This window comes from Palaemon carinicauda, chromosome 27 (genome assembly GCF_036898095.1).
Source record: "Palaemon carinicauda isolate YSFRI2023 chromosome 27, ASM3689809v2, whole genome shotgun sequence".
NCBI lineage: Eukaryota > Metazoa > Arthropoda > Malacostraca > Decapoda > Palaemonidae > Palaemon > Palaemon carinicauda.
Genome location: NC_090751.1, coordinates 48,923,763 through 48,941,262, shown reverse-complemented (window position 1 = coordinate 48,941,262; position 17,500 = coordinate 48,923,763). Strand labels below are relative to the sequence as shown.

The 17,500-nt window shown below is 34.8% G+C and overlaps 1 protein-coding gene across 2 annotated transcripts in view; it reads left to right on the top strand.

Annotated features, from left to right (window-relative positions):
* LOC137621191 (uncharacterized) overlaps positions 1–17,500 on the top strand; it is a 149,016-nt gene that overhangs the window by 106,693 nt on the left and 24,823 nt on the right. For both annotated transcript variants that reach the window (XM_068351603.1, XM_068351604.1), the window contains 6 exons: positions 708–817; positions 3,264–3,358; positions 9,207–9,346; positions 9,547–9,624; positions 12,054–12,225; positions 15,269–15,389. In XM_068351603.1, the coding sequence (XP_068207704.1) occupies positions 708–817; positions 3,264–3,358; positions 9,207–9,346; positions 9,547–9,624; positions 12,054–12,225; positions 15,269–15,389 (716 nt within the window). The remainder of the gene's footprint in view (positions 1–707; positions 818–3,263; positions 3,359–9,206; positions 9,347–9,546; positions 9,625–12,053; positions 12,226–15,268; positions 15,390–17,500) is intronic.

Below are 17,500 nucleotides of genomic sequence, written 5' to 3'. Positions count from 1 at the left end.
ATATCAAGTTAAAGAATAAACAGAATGACAAGGGTAAAAGAATAAACAGAATGACAAGGGTAACAATGACCTTAATGTTAACACTATATCATAAACAATGAAAAAAAAAAAGAACGTGAAAGGAAAAAGGTGCAGAAGCCTACGTTTAGAATTTCAAGTCTAGCCTACATGAAGGGGAATACAAAAGGCGATTGTAAAGGAGGAAGCAAAGAATGTGAGAAAATTATGGCATGGTTGCCTTTAGCAATAGCCATATTTTAATCAATGAGTCATAAAAGTCTGGATTTTACTATATGTAGAATAGCTTATAAGCTCATGGTTACCATGTTAGAAAGTAACTGTGAAATATAAATTCACAGTTTAAATATATAAAAGAATACAGGTAAGCGGAATGGTATGAAATCATTTGAAATTATTTGCATAAAAGCTAGAGGTTTTACTATTCAAAATTTTCTATTGTGAATTAAGTCAAGGACAGGATTTCAGAGTAACTCCATCATAAGAGACAGTTTGAAAAACTTTGAATGCTCTGGAAAATTATAAAGAAGAGGGATCCTGCTGGAATACTTGAATAATTATTACAACAGCAAAGGATATGCGAATTAAAATAACAAATTATAATAATGAATGACATATAATAGATTATGTGGGAAAAGTTATTTAACTGTAAAATATCTCCCATTGAAGTCTCTAACTTTCTTTTACAGAACCAATTGTAACAGGACAGTGTGGGAACTACGAGTTGGATCCAGATCATTTTTCAGTCATATTCTCAAACAACAATGGTGGCAAAAGAAAGTGTAATTACAATATTAAGGTAGATATCTGAAGTTTACCATTATTATTATTATTATTATTATTATTATTATTATTATTATTATTATTATTATTATTATTATTATTATTGTTGTTGTTGTTACACAATCACTTGTGCTTTAGAAATTAATTTATACTTAACATTGGGATTAAACCCTGGATCCAGCCCTGTCATTTGAATAATCCTAGGTTTGATCCGAATGTGATCTAGACGTCTATTGCAGTAGTGTACTTTAATATTGTTCAATTTTGGAAGAACAATCCTGTTCGGAAATATGCTAGATAAAAGAAAACAGAAACTTCTCAAAAGGATAAGAATTTGCTGTAATTATTACTACCACATTTTTCACACTCAACGTTTTGAGGATATTTAATTATTATTATTTTAGAGATAGTAAACACCCTCTTTTGTATATATATGCATTATATATATATATATATATATATATATATATATATATATATATATATATATATATATATATATATGTATGTATATGTATTAATACATACATACATACAACTAGGGTAATAGCCAGCAAAAGCTGAAGAATTTTGTATTTTTGTAATACAGTAATACACTTTCAGAAGTCTACTCAAGAAGTATCTTGATTTTCTTTTACATTATGAGTATGTCATTATTCTTTGTCATTATTCTTTATTATTATTATTATTAGTAGTATTAGTATTATTATTATATTTCTGGAGTAGACCCTCTTTTAAGCAGGTTTTATTGAAAGTGATTGCTGCCTCAGTGGTGTTAATTTTGTAATTAACTTTTTCAATTGTTCTTATTAGCTTTTTCTCTTCATTTGAACAATCCGCCAGTAACTGGGAAAGGGACATATCAATAGGAAGGTGATGAAGACCATATCATTCACAATTTGTCTTTAATATATCACAACACATTGTAAAAGTACAGATAATATGTACAAAGTATAAAACACTATCACAATGTTAGTGCACACAAAGTAATGGTCACTTTTGTACAAAAAATTATAAATTACGTGGAGTTAAGTTTAACACATCCTTCGACTCAACCGGTTTCAAGCAGTGAGAAGGTTTTCTGCTCATTGTCAAGAGTAAACTGAAATGCAGGTGTTGTTTTGATGGCTTATATATAGAGTCCTGCTTTGACATTCAATCTTCAGTGGTCAAGAACCGCCCTAGGGTGGAGACCATTAATCCTAGTAGGTAGTGGCCTCTGCCTCGCCAGGGTGTGGTTCTGTCAGGAGATAATCCATGTTTTGACCTTCGGCTATATCAGTCCTGTCGTAGTTGTTATTGCGTGGACTATTGTTGGTGGTGGACCTTATACATGTTGGCAATAAGGTCCCTTCTTGCGTGGTGTTGAGGTTAGGTCTTTGTTGTTGAATAAAAAGAGCTTCCATTATCCGTAGACGTCTGCTGTCAGGGGCACGGCCGATGATGGTTACAAAAACATAATTTCAAGACAACAAGGGAGCATATAGTGAAAAATGTAACCATCATCGGCCGTGCCCTTTACAGCAGACGTCTCCGGATAATGGAAGCTCTTTTTATTCAACAACAAAGACCTAGCTTCAACACCATGCAAGAAGGGACCTTATTGCCAACATGTATAAGGTATAAGTGTTAGGAATTTTTTTTATTAATTATTGATAGTCAAGATGGTTATAAGAAAAACATGCTCATGTAGTCCGAGTTACCCTTAATAATATCAATGTAAGGATAAGACGTGGTATTTAGTAGGTACTGTTTAGTTTACTTGATAAGTGATAGGCCTAAGTAAAATGGAAATACTGAACTTTTTTATTTCAAGTATCTAGTGGTAGTGAGGTAGGGTTGGGGGTTGATTATAAATGATTTTATTAAAGATATTAGGAAAGAATGTCATAACTTTTACTAGACATATAATCAGTCTCTCTCTCTCTCTCTCTCTCTCTCTCTCTCTCTCTCTCTCTCTCTCTCTCTCTCTCTCTCTCTCTCTCTCTCTCTCATACTTTGATAAGGAAATAAAAATTGCCAGAAATCAATGAAAAATAAAGTTGAAATATTTTGATGAAATAAAAACTTCTTTTAAAAATATTTTTGAGTTGTACAAAGAGAAAATTGACCGAGATATTACCTATTTTGCTTCGTTAATTGAACTACAATTTTTATATGGCATTGATTAATAAGTATTCTTATGCAATGCATTTACACGTGTATCAGTGAGTATTTATTTTAGACCTGAAATTTTTGCTTTTTGACCTCGTATAATGTTTTCAAACACTGCCTGGGCAGTGTAGAGATTTCTTTCCCTTTTTTAAATCATATGTTAACTATGATGATTTCATATACTGTAATATCTGTTATTGTTCACTTTTAGATTTCTCCAAGTACATTAGCACCAAACTTTATATAGTGTAAATATAATAGTGAATTTTAATTCAAAATTTTTACTCGACTTTGCTCTCTTATTCCAGGGTGCTCAGGGAACCACTTTGCAAATGATATGCCCAGTATGGGATATGTTGCAGAATTGCAAAAAAGAGAAGTTGATTCTGAAGGACAATGCTAGGTTAGATTCCCAAGTACAGTATTGGTTTGTATATCATTGTATCAAATTAATGTAGCTATAAGTAGTTCAGTCTAATCTACAGTATTAATAGACTTAGTGATGGAATTTTAGAAAATTGCAATATAAATTTTGAAACTTTAAAGGATATTCTGGAGAAAAGTTTTTCAAGTAAGCATTTGACCTCTAACACATGCATTCTGTAAACATTTGACCTTGAACACTTATATTCTGCAATACTGTACAAGTAAGCACATTCAGAAAATCACAGTACCCTCTAGTGATTTTTCACATCAGTTATATTTTTCTCTATCTCTTGTATGATATATATGTCTAGGCAGTATATCTTAGCAACCATGTTTTCCAATGGTTATACTTGTATAAGTGGATAACCAACCTGGCGGAGTAATGAGAGCTTTGGGTGTGAAGGAAATACCCCCTTAAATCTCGATGAAGTCACTGGCAGCAGGGTGACGGATTGGGTTTAAAAGGATAGACAAATTGTCTCTTTGGCTTTTACTCCTGATGCCTGATGGTTGATCTTACTAGAATTAGTATGGACCATCAGGGGTCACTTGCCTTAGTTAAATAGGCACTGCACATCTCAAGGAACTGGCTATCCTTTGATGCATCTAGCCCTGAATCCTCTATGGATTTAGTCTGTCAATGAAAAGAGAAGATAGCAGAATGGCCCCCCAGTCCCGGGTGTAGTGGAGTGCTAGGAATCTCCCTTTTTATAAATACTGAAGAAAACTTGAAAATTGGTAATTGGAATGTTAGAACCATGAATCAGATTGGAAAGCTACAGCAAGTGGAGAGTGAATTTATGAAATTGAGTATAGATATCTTGGTCCTATGTGAAACACGTAAGGGGATTGGTAAGAAACTTTAGACCAAGGCAATGTATATATCTATTCAGGAAGAACAGATGGAGTTGGAAGAGAAGCAGTAGGAATGATGATGACACCAAGAGCAGAAAAGGCATTAACCGAGTGGAGAGCTGTAAATAGTAGATTGTTACTAGTAAACTTCAAATCAAAATCAATGCAATATAAGTAATATAGTTTGCTATGCACCAACAAAAGATTTCCCTGAAGAAAGGAAAGATGAATACTATGAAGAACTGCAGAAGGTAATAGATAAAGATATGAAAATTGTGATTGGCAATATCAGTGCTAAAGTTGGAAGGAATAATCATAGGATAGAGAATGTGGTTGGTGTTGAGGGTCTTGGCAAAGTTGCAAATGAAAATGGAGCACATTTCACAAATTTCTGTTCAGCAAACAATCTTGTTATTGGAGGTACTCTTTTTCAGCAAAAGGACATCCATAAATATACATGGACTGCACCATGTGGCAATTACAAAAATCAAATATATCCAATTGCCATTAATAAAAAGAGGAGGAGGACTCTGAGAAATTTAAGAAGCTATAGAGGTGCAGATATTGGTAGTGATCGCCAGCTCCTCATTGCCACACTGAAATTAAAACTGAAAGCACCCAACAGAAAGGAAGATAGATTATATATCTTTGATACAACTCAGCCTTTAGAAGAACAACACAGAAACATTTGCGATTGAATGTAGGAATCGATTTGCTGTCTGAGAGACTTTGAGATGAAGAGCAGACAATTAATGTAGAATGTTGTGATATTAAGAACATATATCATTCAGTGTATTTGAAGTTGAATCTATCATTAAAACACTCAAGAGATGGAAAGCCCCTGGATACGATAGAATAACTGCTGAGATGGTACTGGCTGAAAATGAAGTGACTCCCAGAATGCTTATAAGATTATTTTGTCGAATGTGGCATGAAAAGGCAAAACTTGATGAATGGGAGGTAGGACTGTTGGTGGAAAAAAAAAAGAATAAAAGACCTGACTGATTGCAATAGTTACAGGCATAACACTTAGGTCAGTTATGAAAATATATATGCTTATTCTAAAGAGACTAGAGGGGAAGATTGATGAAAAGCTGAGAGATGAACAAACAGGATTTTGAAAAAGTAGAAGCTTTACAGACCAAATTTTCATTTTGAGACATGTTGTGCAGCAATGTGTAGAAAATAGCTATTCACTTTTGATGGCATTTGTGGACTATGAAAGAGCATTTGCTAATGTGCACCGGCCAATTTTTTTAACCATCCGGCGTTATTATAGAATTCCTCTTCAATATGTGAATTTGATTAAGTCTTCATGAGCATAGCAAATGCAAAGTTAACGGTAATGGAGTCTTATTAAGTGAATTTCCAATGAGCAGTGGAGTACTCCAAGGGAATGTGTTGTCACCTATTTTGTGAACCGTCCTGCGTTATTATAGAATTTCTCTTTAATATTTGAATTTGATTGTCTGTTTATGAGCATAGCAAGTGTAAAGTTAACGGTAATGGAGTCTTATTAAATGAATTTCCAATGAGCAGTGGAGTACTCCAAGGGAATGTGTTGTCACGTATGTTGTTTATTCTCCTCATGGATTTTGTAATGCATAGAACATCAGAGATGGTGGAGAAGAATTGGATTGGATTGGTGATAGTAAGTTAGCAGACCTAGAGTAAGCTGATGATGCTGTGTTTGTTAGCAAAACACCACAGGATTTGCAATACTTGCTTACCAGAATACATGAAATATCACACAAGGTTGGTCTGAAGATAAATAGAAGAAAGACAGAGATGATGAGAACATAGTATGTAATGTTAGATGAAGTATCATCTGAAGGAAAAAGAATTGAGATACTGTAGAATCATTTAAGCATTTAGGAACTATGATCTCCAATACAGTGTCTTTAGAATTAAAGTTTAGTGAGAGATTGAAAAAATCAAACCGGACAATGGCTAGGTTCAGTAAAATTTAGAAATCAAATCGCCTAAAATTATATATATATAAACATCAGACTATTCATCAGTTTAGTGAGATCAATGTTGCTATATGGACATGTAGTATGCAATTGAAGATGAAGTATCATTGGAAGGAGAAAGAATTGAGGTAAAAGCATTTAAGCATGTAGGAACTATGATCTCCAGTACAGGGTCTTTAGAATTAGAGTTTAGTGAAAGATTGACAAAATCAAATCAGACAATGGCTAGGTTCAGTAAAATTTGGAAATCAAATAGTCTGAAATAACATATAAAAATCAGACTATATATCAGTTTAGTGAGATCAGTGTTGCTATATGGACATGAGACATGGTAAGACAATGAAATAATCTTCAATAGATTTGAGAACAAAGCCCTCAAAAGGATATTGGGAGTTTAATGGCAGGACAGGATTAAAAAAGAAACTATAAGAGATTACTCGTGTGCCATATGTGGATGATATCATGATGAGGAGTAAACGGAGATGGTTTGGACATGCTCGTCACACTCTACAAGAGAGATTAGTTCACCAAACGTTCAGCTGGGCTCCACAAGGCACTAGAAGAGTTGGAAGACCCAGGCCTTCATGGCTGAGGACTATGAAGCGCAAGTAGGAGTTGATGAATGGAGAAGTATTGAAATAAAAGCCCCTTTGCGACAATAGGGGTTGGAGGAGATGATGATATGTATATTGCAGATAATGAATTCGGTGATGTGATTGTGAATGTATTTGTTTGAACATTATTTAGGAATTATTTTAAAGTTGCCTGCTCATAAGTTCTTGGATTCATTTCACTACAAAGGATCAGTTTGAATGACTGTAAACACCTATGTGACCAGCAATTGCAATTCAAATTTTTAAAGGAGTCAGGTACTATTTTTTTTTTTTAGAAAGTGCTCCAGGAACATTGTCAATGAATACCAGAGATTATATATATTAGGTTTGAATGTGTGGGAAGTAATCCAGGAAAGCCTCCCCACTCTTACGTCTTGACCCAAGCCTTGATGATAAAGGGCTAACACACTCACGCCTCTCTGATCAGAAAATCGTTATGAAGATGGTTTTTAAGCCATACACACATTAAAGTCCAAATATTTCACTATATCTTGTCTGTCAAAACCAATATGTTAAGATACTGCTATGAACGAAGGAAAGTAAATCCCAATCAAGTGTGCTTGGACAAAATACATTTACAAAGTGATGCAAAATGTGTAATGGAAGGGGGGGGGGGGGTAGCAGTAATGTAAGAATTAAGGGTTACCAGGAGGTGATACTCTAGAACATTTAAATAAGGGATTTACACTAATAACTTTACTTTTTACAAATATATAAATCTCGTCCAAGTCAGATCTTCACATTATTATAAGAAGCACAAGGTCATAAGTTAATTTTTATCATAAATTTGATCTCACACAAAGAAATTAAAACAAGACTATCTCATATAATGAAAATTAATACAATCAAAGCAAGGGCTTTAGGCTTGCATTATATGAACACTTACATGAAACAAACCAACTAAATGGAAATAGGAAGCAATAACTAACTCATACTGTAAGCAAATATACAATGGAATATTTAGATAATATAGTGATTGAATCAGGAACACAATGTTCTCATCAAATAATGTAAACCCATGTTTCTTACAAACAAGGGTTAAGTTTAATTAAAGAATGGTGTAAATGTTAGAGTACACAAATACAAGAGACCTCTGAGACATGCCACAAATAATTTAAGCCAGGTAGAATAAAGACATAATTTTCATAACTAAATGTGCACAATCATGTAGATTACATAACAGGGTCGGCCACGTTTGTACCAGAATGGTAGTAGATACTCGCATTACCCAGGGCGGTGATTCTGGGGTCCAAGATACAGATGTGGTTAAAGATTATCATTTTGTGAAGGATGTTCAGCAATACCATGTGTTTATGGCCATGATCATGTTGATTGCTTGTAACAAGCATTATAGGATGCTATGTATGGAATTAAATGTGTTAATTAATGGACAATGATAGTTCTGTAATTCAAGTAATTAGGAAACCATACTATGGATCTTAGTTTAGAAGTTGAAGAGTAATGGTGCTAAATAAAATGTACATCTTGATAGTCTTATGTTTGTGTGTAGAGTAGGACTGATGTTTTGAGACCACCATTGTGGTCCTGGGTTCTAAGTTGTAGTTGAAAACAACTATTTCTCACTATCCCAGATAGGTATAACGTAGATACATACGCACTCGAAGGCTGTGTTTGTAGATCATGGTAAGCTAAAAATCACACAAACATTGTTGTAAAGATACAGGACTGCCCATCCAAAGGTTTTAGCTGCTCTTTTAATATGCAATGGTGCTTGTGTGTAAAAAGGTTCTTATGTAAATTTAATGAGAATTCTTGCAGCTCCATGGGAAAAGTAAATACAGAAATCATACGGTCTTGCGTATGAGATTAGATACAGCACATACAAAGGGATTAAGTGGTGTTTAGTGGCATATGTCTCAGTCAATAATCCTAGTTAAACAGACTATTAAATAAGGCCAGAGATGTAAGGGATTATACTGTTAAAATTAATAAATTACTCAAATTAATGTTACGTAGATACAATACAAGTAAGGCTAAACTCAGAACTCAATTAGGCGGATTTGTAAAAGATACCGATAAGTTGCTTTGCTAAAAAACAAACTTTTAGTGGGCTCAAGACTCTGAAATAAGATAATCAAAAGAGAAGGTAAAGCATAAATGAATATTGAGGGTATAGAGTGGAGGGAACGCAAGGAAACATAAGTTTGTTGAAATTGGAAGCGTAAAATACAGGGAATAAGAAATAGTTAAATAGAAATGAAGAGAAGGGATAACTAGAATAAGCATTGAAAAAATTTCCACAGAATGGATTAAGGATAGAATGAATAAATTCTCTATCATGTGTATTTTGTACAGTTTTATAACTTATTAATTCATTATACTGTAGATTAAAAACAACACATATTACTGTTAATCTCCACAGCCGTAAGAAAAAAACTTACTGTTGGGATGACGAGAAACCAGACATCAACACCGTGGGTAATTCTGCAAAGTTGATGCACAAACGCTCGCCTCTGAAGAAAAAGTGTTCTGGAGGTTTTCTGTGTTTCGTTGGTGCTACAAGTAAGTTTGAAAACAGGGAAATATTACAATGAATCTTTCTGAACTGATACAAGATTTCCTGGTATATTTTTAACCTGTATTTCAATGTTCTGTTGTGCTTATATTTGAATGTATGTTATTTATTCATAGATATTGATAATGTGTTAAGTGTTTCTATGCAAAGTTAATTACTACTGAAATGGATCTATCCCCATTTTCAGCATCAGAAGCTCCTGCGCCTCCAACACCAGGTGGAGGCGGGGCTCCACCTCCTCCCTCATCCTCAAGACCATTTTGCAGTAAGTACAGAAAACTAAAGTTGATGAATTTGTAAGTTTGTGATGGATCATAATGGGATTAGTTATGCTTTGCAAGCTTTCAACATTTATATTATTTGTATGTTCTACGGATGTTCATATTGCTTTTGTAGCAGAAGCCGGGAATATCGACGTTATCCCTTGAAATTATGAAATTTTTCTGTTTTCTTTCCTTCCAATACACTATTGCCTCTAAGTTGGCCTGACACCAGCCACCCATTCAGATTCTACCGATAGAGAGTGATGGGGTCCTTTGAATGGCCATGGTCTATTTTCCCTTTGCCTACACACACACTGAATAGTCTGGCCCATTCTTTACATATTCTCTTCTGTCCTCATACATCTGACGACACTGAGATTACCAAACAATTCTTCTTCACCCAGGGGGTTACTGCATTGTAATTGTTCAGGGCCACTTTCCTCTTGGTTAGGGTAGAAGACTCTTTAGCTTTGGTAAGCAGATCTTCTAGGAGAAGGACACTCCAGAATCAAACCATTGTTTCCTAGTCTTGGGTAGTGCCATAGCCTCTGTACCATGGTCTTCCATTGTCTTAGGTTAGAGTTCTTTTGCTTGAGGATACACTCGGGCACACTGTTCTATCTCATTTCTTTTCCTCTTGTTTTGTTAGGTTTTTATAGTTTATATAGGAGATATTTTAATGTTACACTTCTTAAAATATTTTATTTTTCTTTGTTTCCTTTCCTCACTAGGCTATTTTTCCTGTTGGAGCTTTTGGGCATATAGCATCCTGCATTTCCAACTAGGGTTGTAGCTTAGCAAGTAATGATAATAGTAAAATGATGAGACCAGTGTCTAATAACAACATGCTGCGAATATTTGTCTGCTGCTTCTCTCTAAAAATCAAAATGGAACGTGTACTCCTCTGTTCCAAATGTCAGATTTTTTTTTTTGTATGTTTTTTATATGGATTTTAGTACTTTTAAGAAGTCTTCTCTGGATTTGTTAGCAAGACACTTTAAGACACCTGAAATTTGTGTATTAGAGGCCCGGTAAAGATTGTAGCCTAGATCATTATATCCTCCTTCTCCCTAAGGTAAGCGTCTCTAACCAACTACTTGTCCCTAAATTGCCAAGATGATCGTTTTGATATCATATCACCCCTATTGAGGATTTAAACTCCCTTTAACCCTCATTTTATTATGTGGTTGGTGTGGCAAATTGTAGAATTCTCTTAGGCCAAAATATGCCGACAGTAACTGCCGGCAGACTACTGAATATAAGTATACAGTAGTATACAGTAATCCCTCGACATTTCGCGGCTCAAGTTTCGCGGTCTCAGTGCATCGCGGATTCTTAAAAATATTCATAAAAATTCAGAAAAAATGGTGCGAGAGTTACGCGGGCGCCAGCAAAAGGCAGAGTACAGTAGAACATCCGGTATCAACACGGAGATGGCGCGCAACTCAGAATCCACCTCTCTGATTCGCTGGCCATCTCGGCTCCAGAATCTCGCAAGCTGATTGGCCAAGCTGCCGAGACGCTTTACCCAGCATCTCTCCCTGCCGTGCGCCCCGCGAGGGGAGACCGCATTCATTGTTTTCTCTCGCTTCGCTTGTATTGCTTAGTCTTGCCGCGTGGAACTTTTAGCTTTTTTCTTGTGCTTTTTAGTGTAAAATAGTGCTTGTGACGCCCTTGAAAATGGCTCCTAAACGTCCTCTACCCTCTACATCCTCTAGTGAACCCAAGAAGAAGAAAAAATTATGACAGGGAATGAGAAAGTAAAATTATTGGACATGCTTAAGGCAGGCAGTAGCTATGCGTCTGTTGCCCACATTTACGGAGTGAATGAATCGACGGTTCGCTACATAAAAAAAGATGAAATGAAAATACATAAAACTGCCTCAATAACGTTCTCCAAGGACATTGAGCGCGTTGTAACTCCTCGTAATAAGACGATTGTGCAAATGGAGAATGTATTATCAATATGGATATCGGACTGTTGGGAAAAGAAGGTTATTCTCAATACCAACATGATTCGAACAAAAGCCAAAACCCTGTATATTGTAAATAAAGTTGCATGTGTTATTTCTATTTGAGTCAAATAAAAAGGTCACAGAACATCTTTATATTATTAGTACTGTACAGTTTTTTCTGTTTCTTATGAAAAGTGATTCATGTGTTGATTGTGAATTTCTTTATATTTTTAATATAAAAATGTATGAAGGATTTGCACAATTTTAATGCATGAGTATGCGATCGTCTGGTTAAGTCTTATTGTAATTTTTTTTTTTATAAAACATTCATTTTATCCTTTTGCACATCGGTGCTAAATGGCCATATGGTCCGAAATCCATACATTCCATTCTTTTCATTGGGTGTTTAAGCGAGTCTCTTACAATAACCTTTAGCTTATCATTTCTTATTCAGTTGTTCATTTTTCCTCTTCTAGGTAATTGTGGCAATGCTGATATATCAGTACCCCGTATTGTAGGAGGGAGTGAAGCTACCCCAGGAGAATATCCTTTTATAGCTCTTGTCAAAGTTGGAGGAAGTGTATGTGGAGGTTCACTGATTAAAAAGGACTGGGTGGTCACAGCTTCTCATTGTTTTGTGATAACTGGGTAAGTACCAAAGAAATATGTCTAAAATTGATTTGTATTTTGCTGAAATGTAATTTCATGCACCATGGTCATAATAATTCTACAATTAAATTGATTTTCAAATGTTTACCATTGGCTACTTGAGTACTTAAATTATTGCGTGTGTTGAGAAGTCATAACAAACACCTTTTAATCATTTTTGCTTGTTTTTTTTAATCATTGAGAAACATCATTCATCATTGAAAGATAGAGTGAATTATATATTTTTTAAAATTACTTGCTTTTTTGCGTTAGATTTTGGAGGAAAGTAATATTTAAAATGCAGGCAAACATTTTCCAAAGTTACAAAATAGAAGTGCCATATCATATTTTTATATGATTTCTGAAGAGCGTAGGTAATAGTTTTAAATCATATTCAGTCATCCACAAATGTGATTAAGCAGAGCTTCTAAAGCTTTGTCATGGAAGAATTTAATTATGAATGAAATAGTCTCATGTAGGGTGGTGGTTTTTTTATACTATTCAAGTGACCCCTTGCATTAAGCCCCTTTCCACCTACATGCACATAATCCTCACAGAATGTAATAGATAGTTCCATGGTCCTGTGGATGTGCCGTGCATGTAATTTTACCTTTACTTCATAGTGAATTATTCTTGTTTTGATAGAATTTTCTTGGAATATTTTGGATAAGATGTTCATAGAAAACATTTTTAAAGAAATAGTGCCATGTTTCACTGTAATTTTTTTTAATTTATCAAACTTTTAGCTTTTGGGAGAACAACCATGGTCAAAAGTTATTGGAGACCTTATAGATTAAAGTTATTCATTCAGAATATACTCAGAAAGGTAAACTTAACTCACGGGGTATTCACCATTTAAAAGATGACTAAAAAGGTTAAAGGTGACTGGTTTCAGTTCCGGTTCCATCAGAATAGATGCTCACCAGAACAGCAGCCGGGCAAGCCCAATCCCCCACTGTGGTGCCCTACCACAGCAGTAGCCTCCCCATTAAACAGCTTAAACTCACGTTCCTGGGCGGGGATCGATCTCTTGCCACGCGAAATGCTAGGCAAACACGTTACCACTGTACTAGCCAGGAAGTGATTTTAGATGGCTAACGAGTTGCAAATAGTTGAAATTCCTCTTCACATACCTTTCACAAGGTATCCTAAAGGAATACAGTACTGTATAAGAAACCCAACCTCATTACTTGGAAGTATTTCTGTGACCATCTTGCACTAATTAAGAGAAGGTCTGGAAGTGATTGAATTTACATTTACCACTTAAAAAAAATATATATATATATATGCTGTATTGTTTCTAGCAAAAAAATTCTGTTTAATGGCTGGTGGCCAAGAGTTGTAGTATGAGCATATAAAACTCGGGCATCTTGAGGGAAAAAATTCAAACTAGACACTGTTGATAAATATCTTGACCAATAAGGCTATGTTTGTGGAAGTCTTCCCGCTAAATGTGAATCTTATAGTTAATGCGAGTTTCTGTTGGTACAGATTTGTATGGTTACTTATTTGTCAGAGAAATGTAGAGATCCATGTCTATCAAAGGATCAGAGATAGTAAAAAGAAAAATTAGTTTTTTTTTTGTCATACTCAAAATAGCAAAAAATTACTAAGAAGGGAAGGCACTTGGTGTTAGATAGATTCCCCCACTGATGTCATGTCTCCACAAATCACTGGCCTGCTATCCAAGCCCTCTCTTTCTTTCTCTCTGTTTCTAAATAAATTAGTAGTACCAAAATTCTCCCCCCCCCTCTCTCTCTCTCTCTCTCTCTCTCTCTCTCTCTCTCTCTCTCTCTCTCTCTCTCTCTCTCTCTCTCTCTCTCTCTCCCTCTCCCTCTCCCTCTCCCTCTCCCTCTCAAGAAGTACCTTTTCATGTTGCAGATAACTGCCTTAGCTTGGCTGTGAAGGTAGTGATATGGCGAGCTTTAAGCATGGGAATTGTCCATCGTGAGTGTGTCCGTATGTGCACATGTCAGTGTGTGTATTGGCACTGTTTGGCATATGTGCATGGGAAGGTCCCCACTCATTTGACGCTATTAGGATTTGGGGAAACCTTTATACAGAAAATATGCCATGAACTTTACCTCAATGGTGGTGTTAAACAAAAGTTAGAATATACAACAATATATATAATATACAGAAACAGAGACATAGGTTATGAATGTGGTGCGTAGTTGGAGAAAGAAGGCAAACTGGTGATTTGTGGAGATATGGCATAAGTGGGGAAATCCATTCAAAAGCAGGTGCCCTCCCACCTGCCACTCCCGCAATCAACCTTTTCTTGCTGTATGGAATATTGTCTGCAATTAAGTAGAGCCACAGATGATAGTCTTAGAAGGATTAAAAAGTCTGTGGAGAATAGAGAGAATAGTAGAGCAGATGGATTTATTTCTTAGTTTTGATGGCCTAACACTGACCAAAGTACAGTGTACTGAATTTCTATTTTATGTGCAAGTTCTACAGTATTTTTTTGACTAACATCATATTATGTTTAGCCTATTTGCAGTCACATTTTTGAGTTTACAAACACAATTTTGTGATCTGACATTATTCTTAAACATGCTCACAACATTTTAGAATGTGTGCAAACAGTTTCAAATCATATTCAAGATTTGTATTTTATAAAATCAGTTTATTCTATTTTGATTTATTTTCAAACCCTTAAACTATGTCTGGCATCTATCTTATTTTAGTTGGAAATATGATTGTTATTCACTTGAGTATTGTTGAAAAACATGTTGTCTGAGAAAAAGTATCACAGTATCTTTATGAAATACAAATAATGTGCCTACAATAAGACAATGTAAATTAATTGTATTTAATTAAGACACTCTTAACTTCTTAGTTTACCTTCTGAACAATTGATTAAAAACAGCCCTATGAAAAAAAATTAAACAGGAAATTGTTTACAAAATTATGTATTAAGAATATGGTGTTTATTAGAATTTTTCATGTTCATTTTCGATCGGATTTCTCTACTTGTACTAAGTTCAAACATTTTTAATTATTGTTTCAATAGTTGAGTGAAAATATATCTCTACAGGGCAACAGATGCTGTGGTCTACTTGGGTGCACATAATAGTAAAAATCCTGACTCTGACCCCAATGTTCAACGCTTTGATATATCCACTTTCACCAACCATCCAGATTATGATGAGATCAGCGTAAATATTACTCTGTTTTCTTACATCATTTCTGATGAATATTTTCTACAACTTGATATAAAAAAGAAAATAGATATACAGCATTTGAAGTTTGTGATTTAAATTTTTACTTTCTTTAAAAACATCTACCTGCACCTATTTCAGCTTATGATAATTTTCATTATGTATGCTTTTTAGAAAATAGTAATTAATAGGTAGTACAGTAGGTTGACATGGGCCTCAGCAAACCGTTGAGGTACTACTTCTAGGGAGTTATTGGGTCCTTTGTTTTCAGTTTTCTAAAAATAAAGCCACCCAAAAAGAGGTTCTCATTCGGTAAGCCGGATAAAGCAAATTTAGCAAAAATAAATTGCAGGAAACAGAAGAGCAGAAGAATTTACGGAAGGAAATGAATGCAAGACAAATGGCAGCTAGATGCGAGACACAGTATGAAGAACAAAGAAAAACTCATGCAAGTAGAATGGCAGGTATTCATAAAGAAGATAATAAAGAGCAGATGAATTTAAGAAGGAACACTAATGCAAGCAGAATGGCAGCTAGATATGAGGCAGAAGATGAAGAGCAGGTGAATTTGAGAAGGAACACTAATACAAGCAGAATGGCAGCTAGACGTGAAGCCGAAAATAAAGAGCAGAGGCGTTTAAGAAGGAACACCAATGCAAACGGAAAGTCAGCCAGACGTGAAGCAGAAGACAAAATCAGATGAATTTAAGAAGGAACACTAATGCAAGCAGAATGGCAGCTAGACATGATGCAGAAGTCAAAGAGCAGATGAATTCAAGAGGGAACACTAATGCAAACAGAATGGCAACTAGACATGAAGCACAGGATAAAGACCAAAGAAATTCTCGCCTTGAAAATAATCAACAAAGAATAGCAGCTATAGGAAATCAGGAATCAAGAAATCAAAGAATGACTCGACTTCAGGATGACCAAAAACAAAAATGCTTGTTCATCAAAACCAGGAAACATCGAAAGGAGCAGAGAATAGTTGCTATATTGATTGAGTCATGCATGCAAAAGCAAGGGCACATACTTTTAATGCTGTACAATGGCATCCTTGTGCCTTCGCATATAATCCAAGATACCCTTAAGAAACAGAAGACATAGTAGAAATTGGCTTAATGTCACAACAATGTAATCACTGTGATGCTCAGAAATGGAAGAATGAACTTTCTGGACTGTGTTGCAGAAGGAAAATTAGACTGCCTTTGTTAGTTGAACCTCCTGAATATCTGAAAAAACTTCTCAATGGAACATCCCTCCATTCAAAACATTTTCTTGAAAACATGCTACTAAACAATATTGGTTTCCAGATGACTTCATTCAGAGCAAAATTTGTGAAAGAGGGGGGATTTATGCCCACATTAAAAATCCAAGGGCATATGTACCCGGTCAACGACGGGTAACCCTGCTAGTATGTATGTATGTATATATATATATATATATATATATATATATATATATATATATATATATATATATATATATAATATATACAGTATATATATATATATATATATATATATATTTATATATATATATATATATATATATATATATTTAATATATTTATATTTATATATATATATATATATATATATATATATATATATATATATATATATATACATATATATATACAGTATGTACTGTATATATTATCATTATTTTTACTTGTTATGCTACAACCCTAGTTGGAAAAGCAGGATACTATAAGCCCAGGGGCTCCAACAGGGAAAATAGTCCAGTCAGGAAAGGAAACAAGAAAAAATAAAATATTTTAAGAACAGTAACATCAAAATAAATATCTCCTATATAAACTAGAAAAACTTTAGTAAAACAAGAGGAAGAGAAATAAGATAAAATAGTGTGCCTGAGTGTACCCTCAAGCAAGACGATGGAAGACCATGGTATAGAGGCTATGGCCCTACCCAAGACTAGAGAACAATGGTTTGATTTTGGAGTGTCCTTCACCTAGAAGAGCTGTTTACCATAGCTAAAGAGTCTCTTCTACTCTTACCTAGAGGAATGTGGCTACTGAGCAATGGCAGTGCAGTAACCCCTTGGGTGAAGAAGAATTGTTGGGTAGTCTCAGTGTTGTCAGGTGT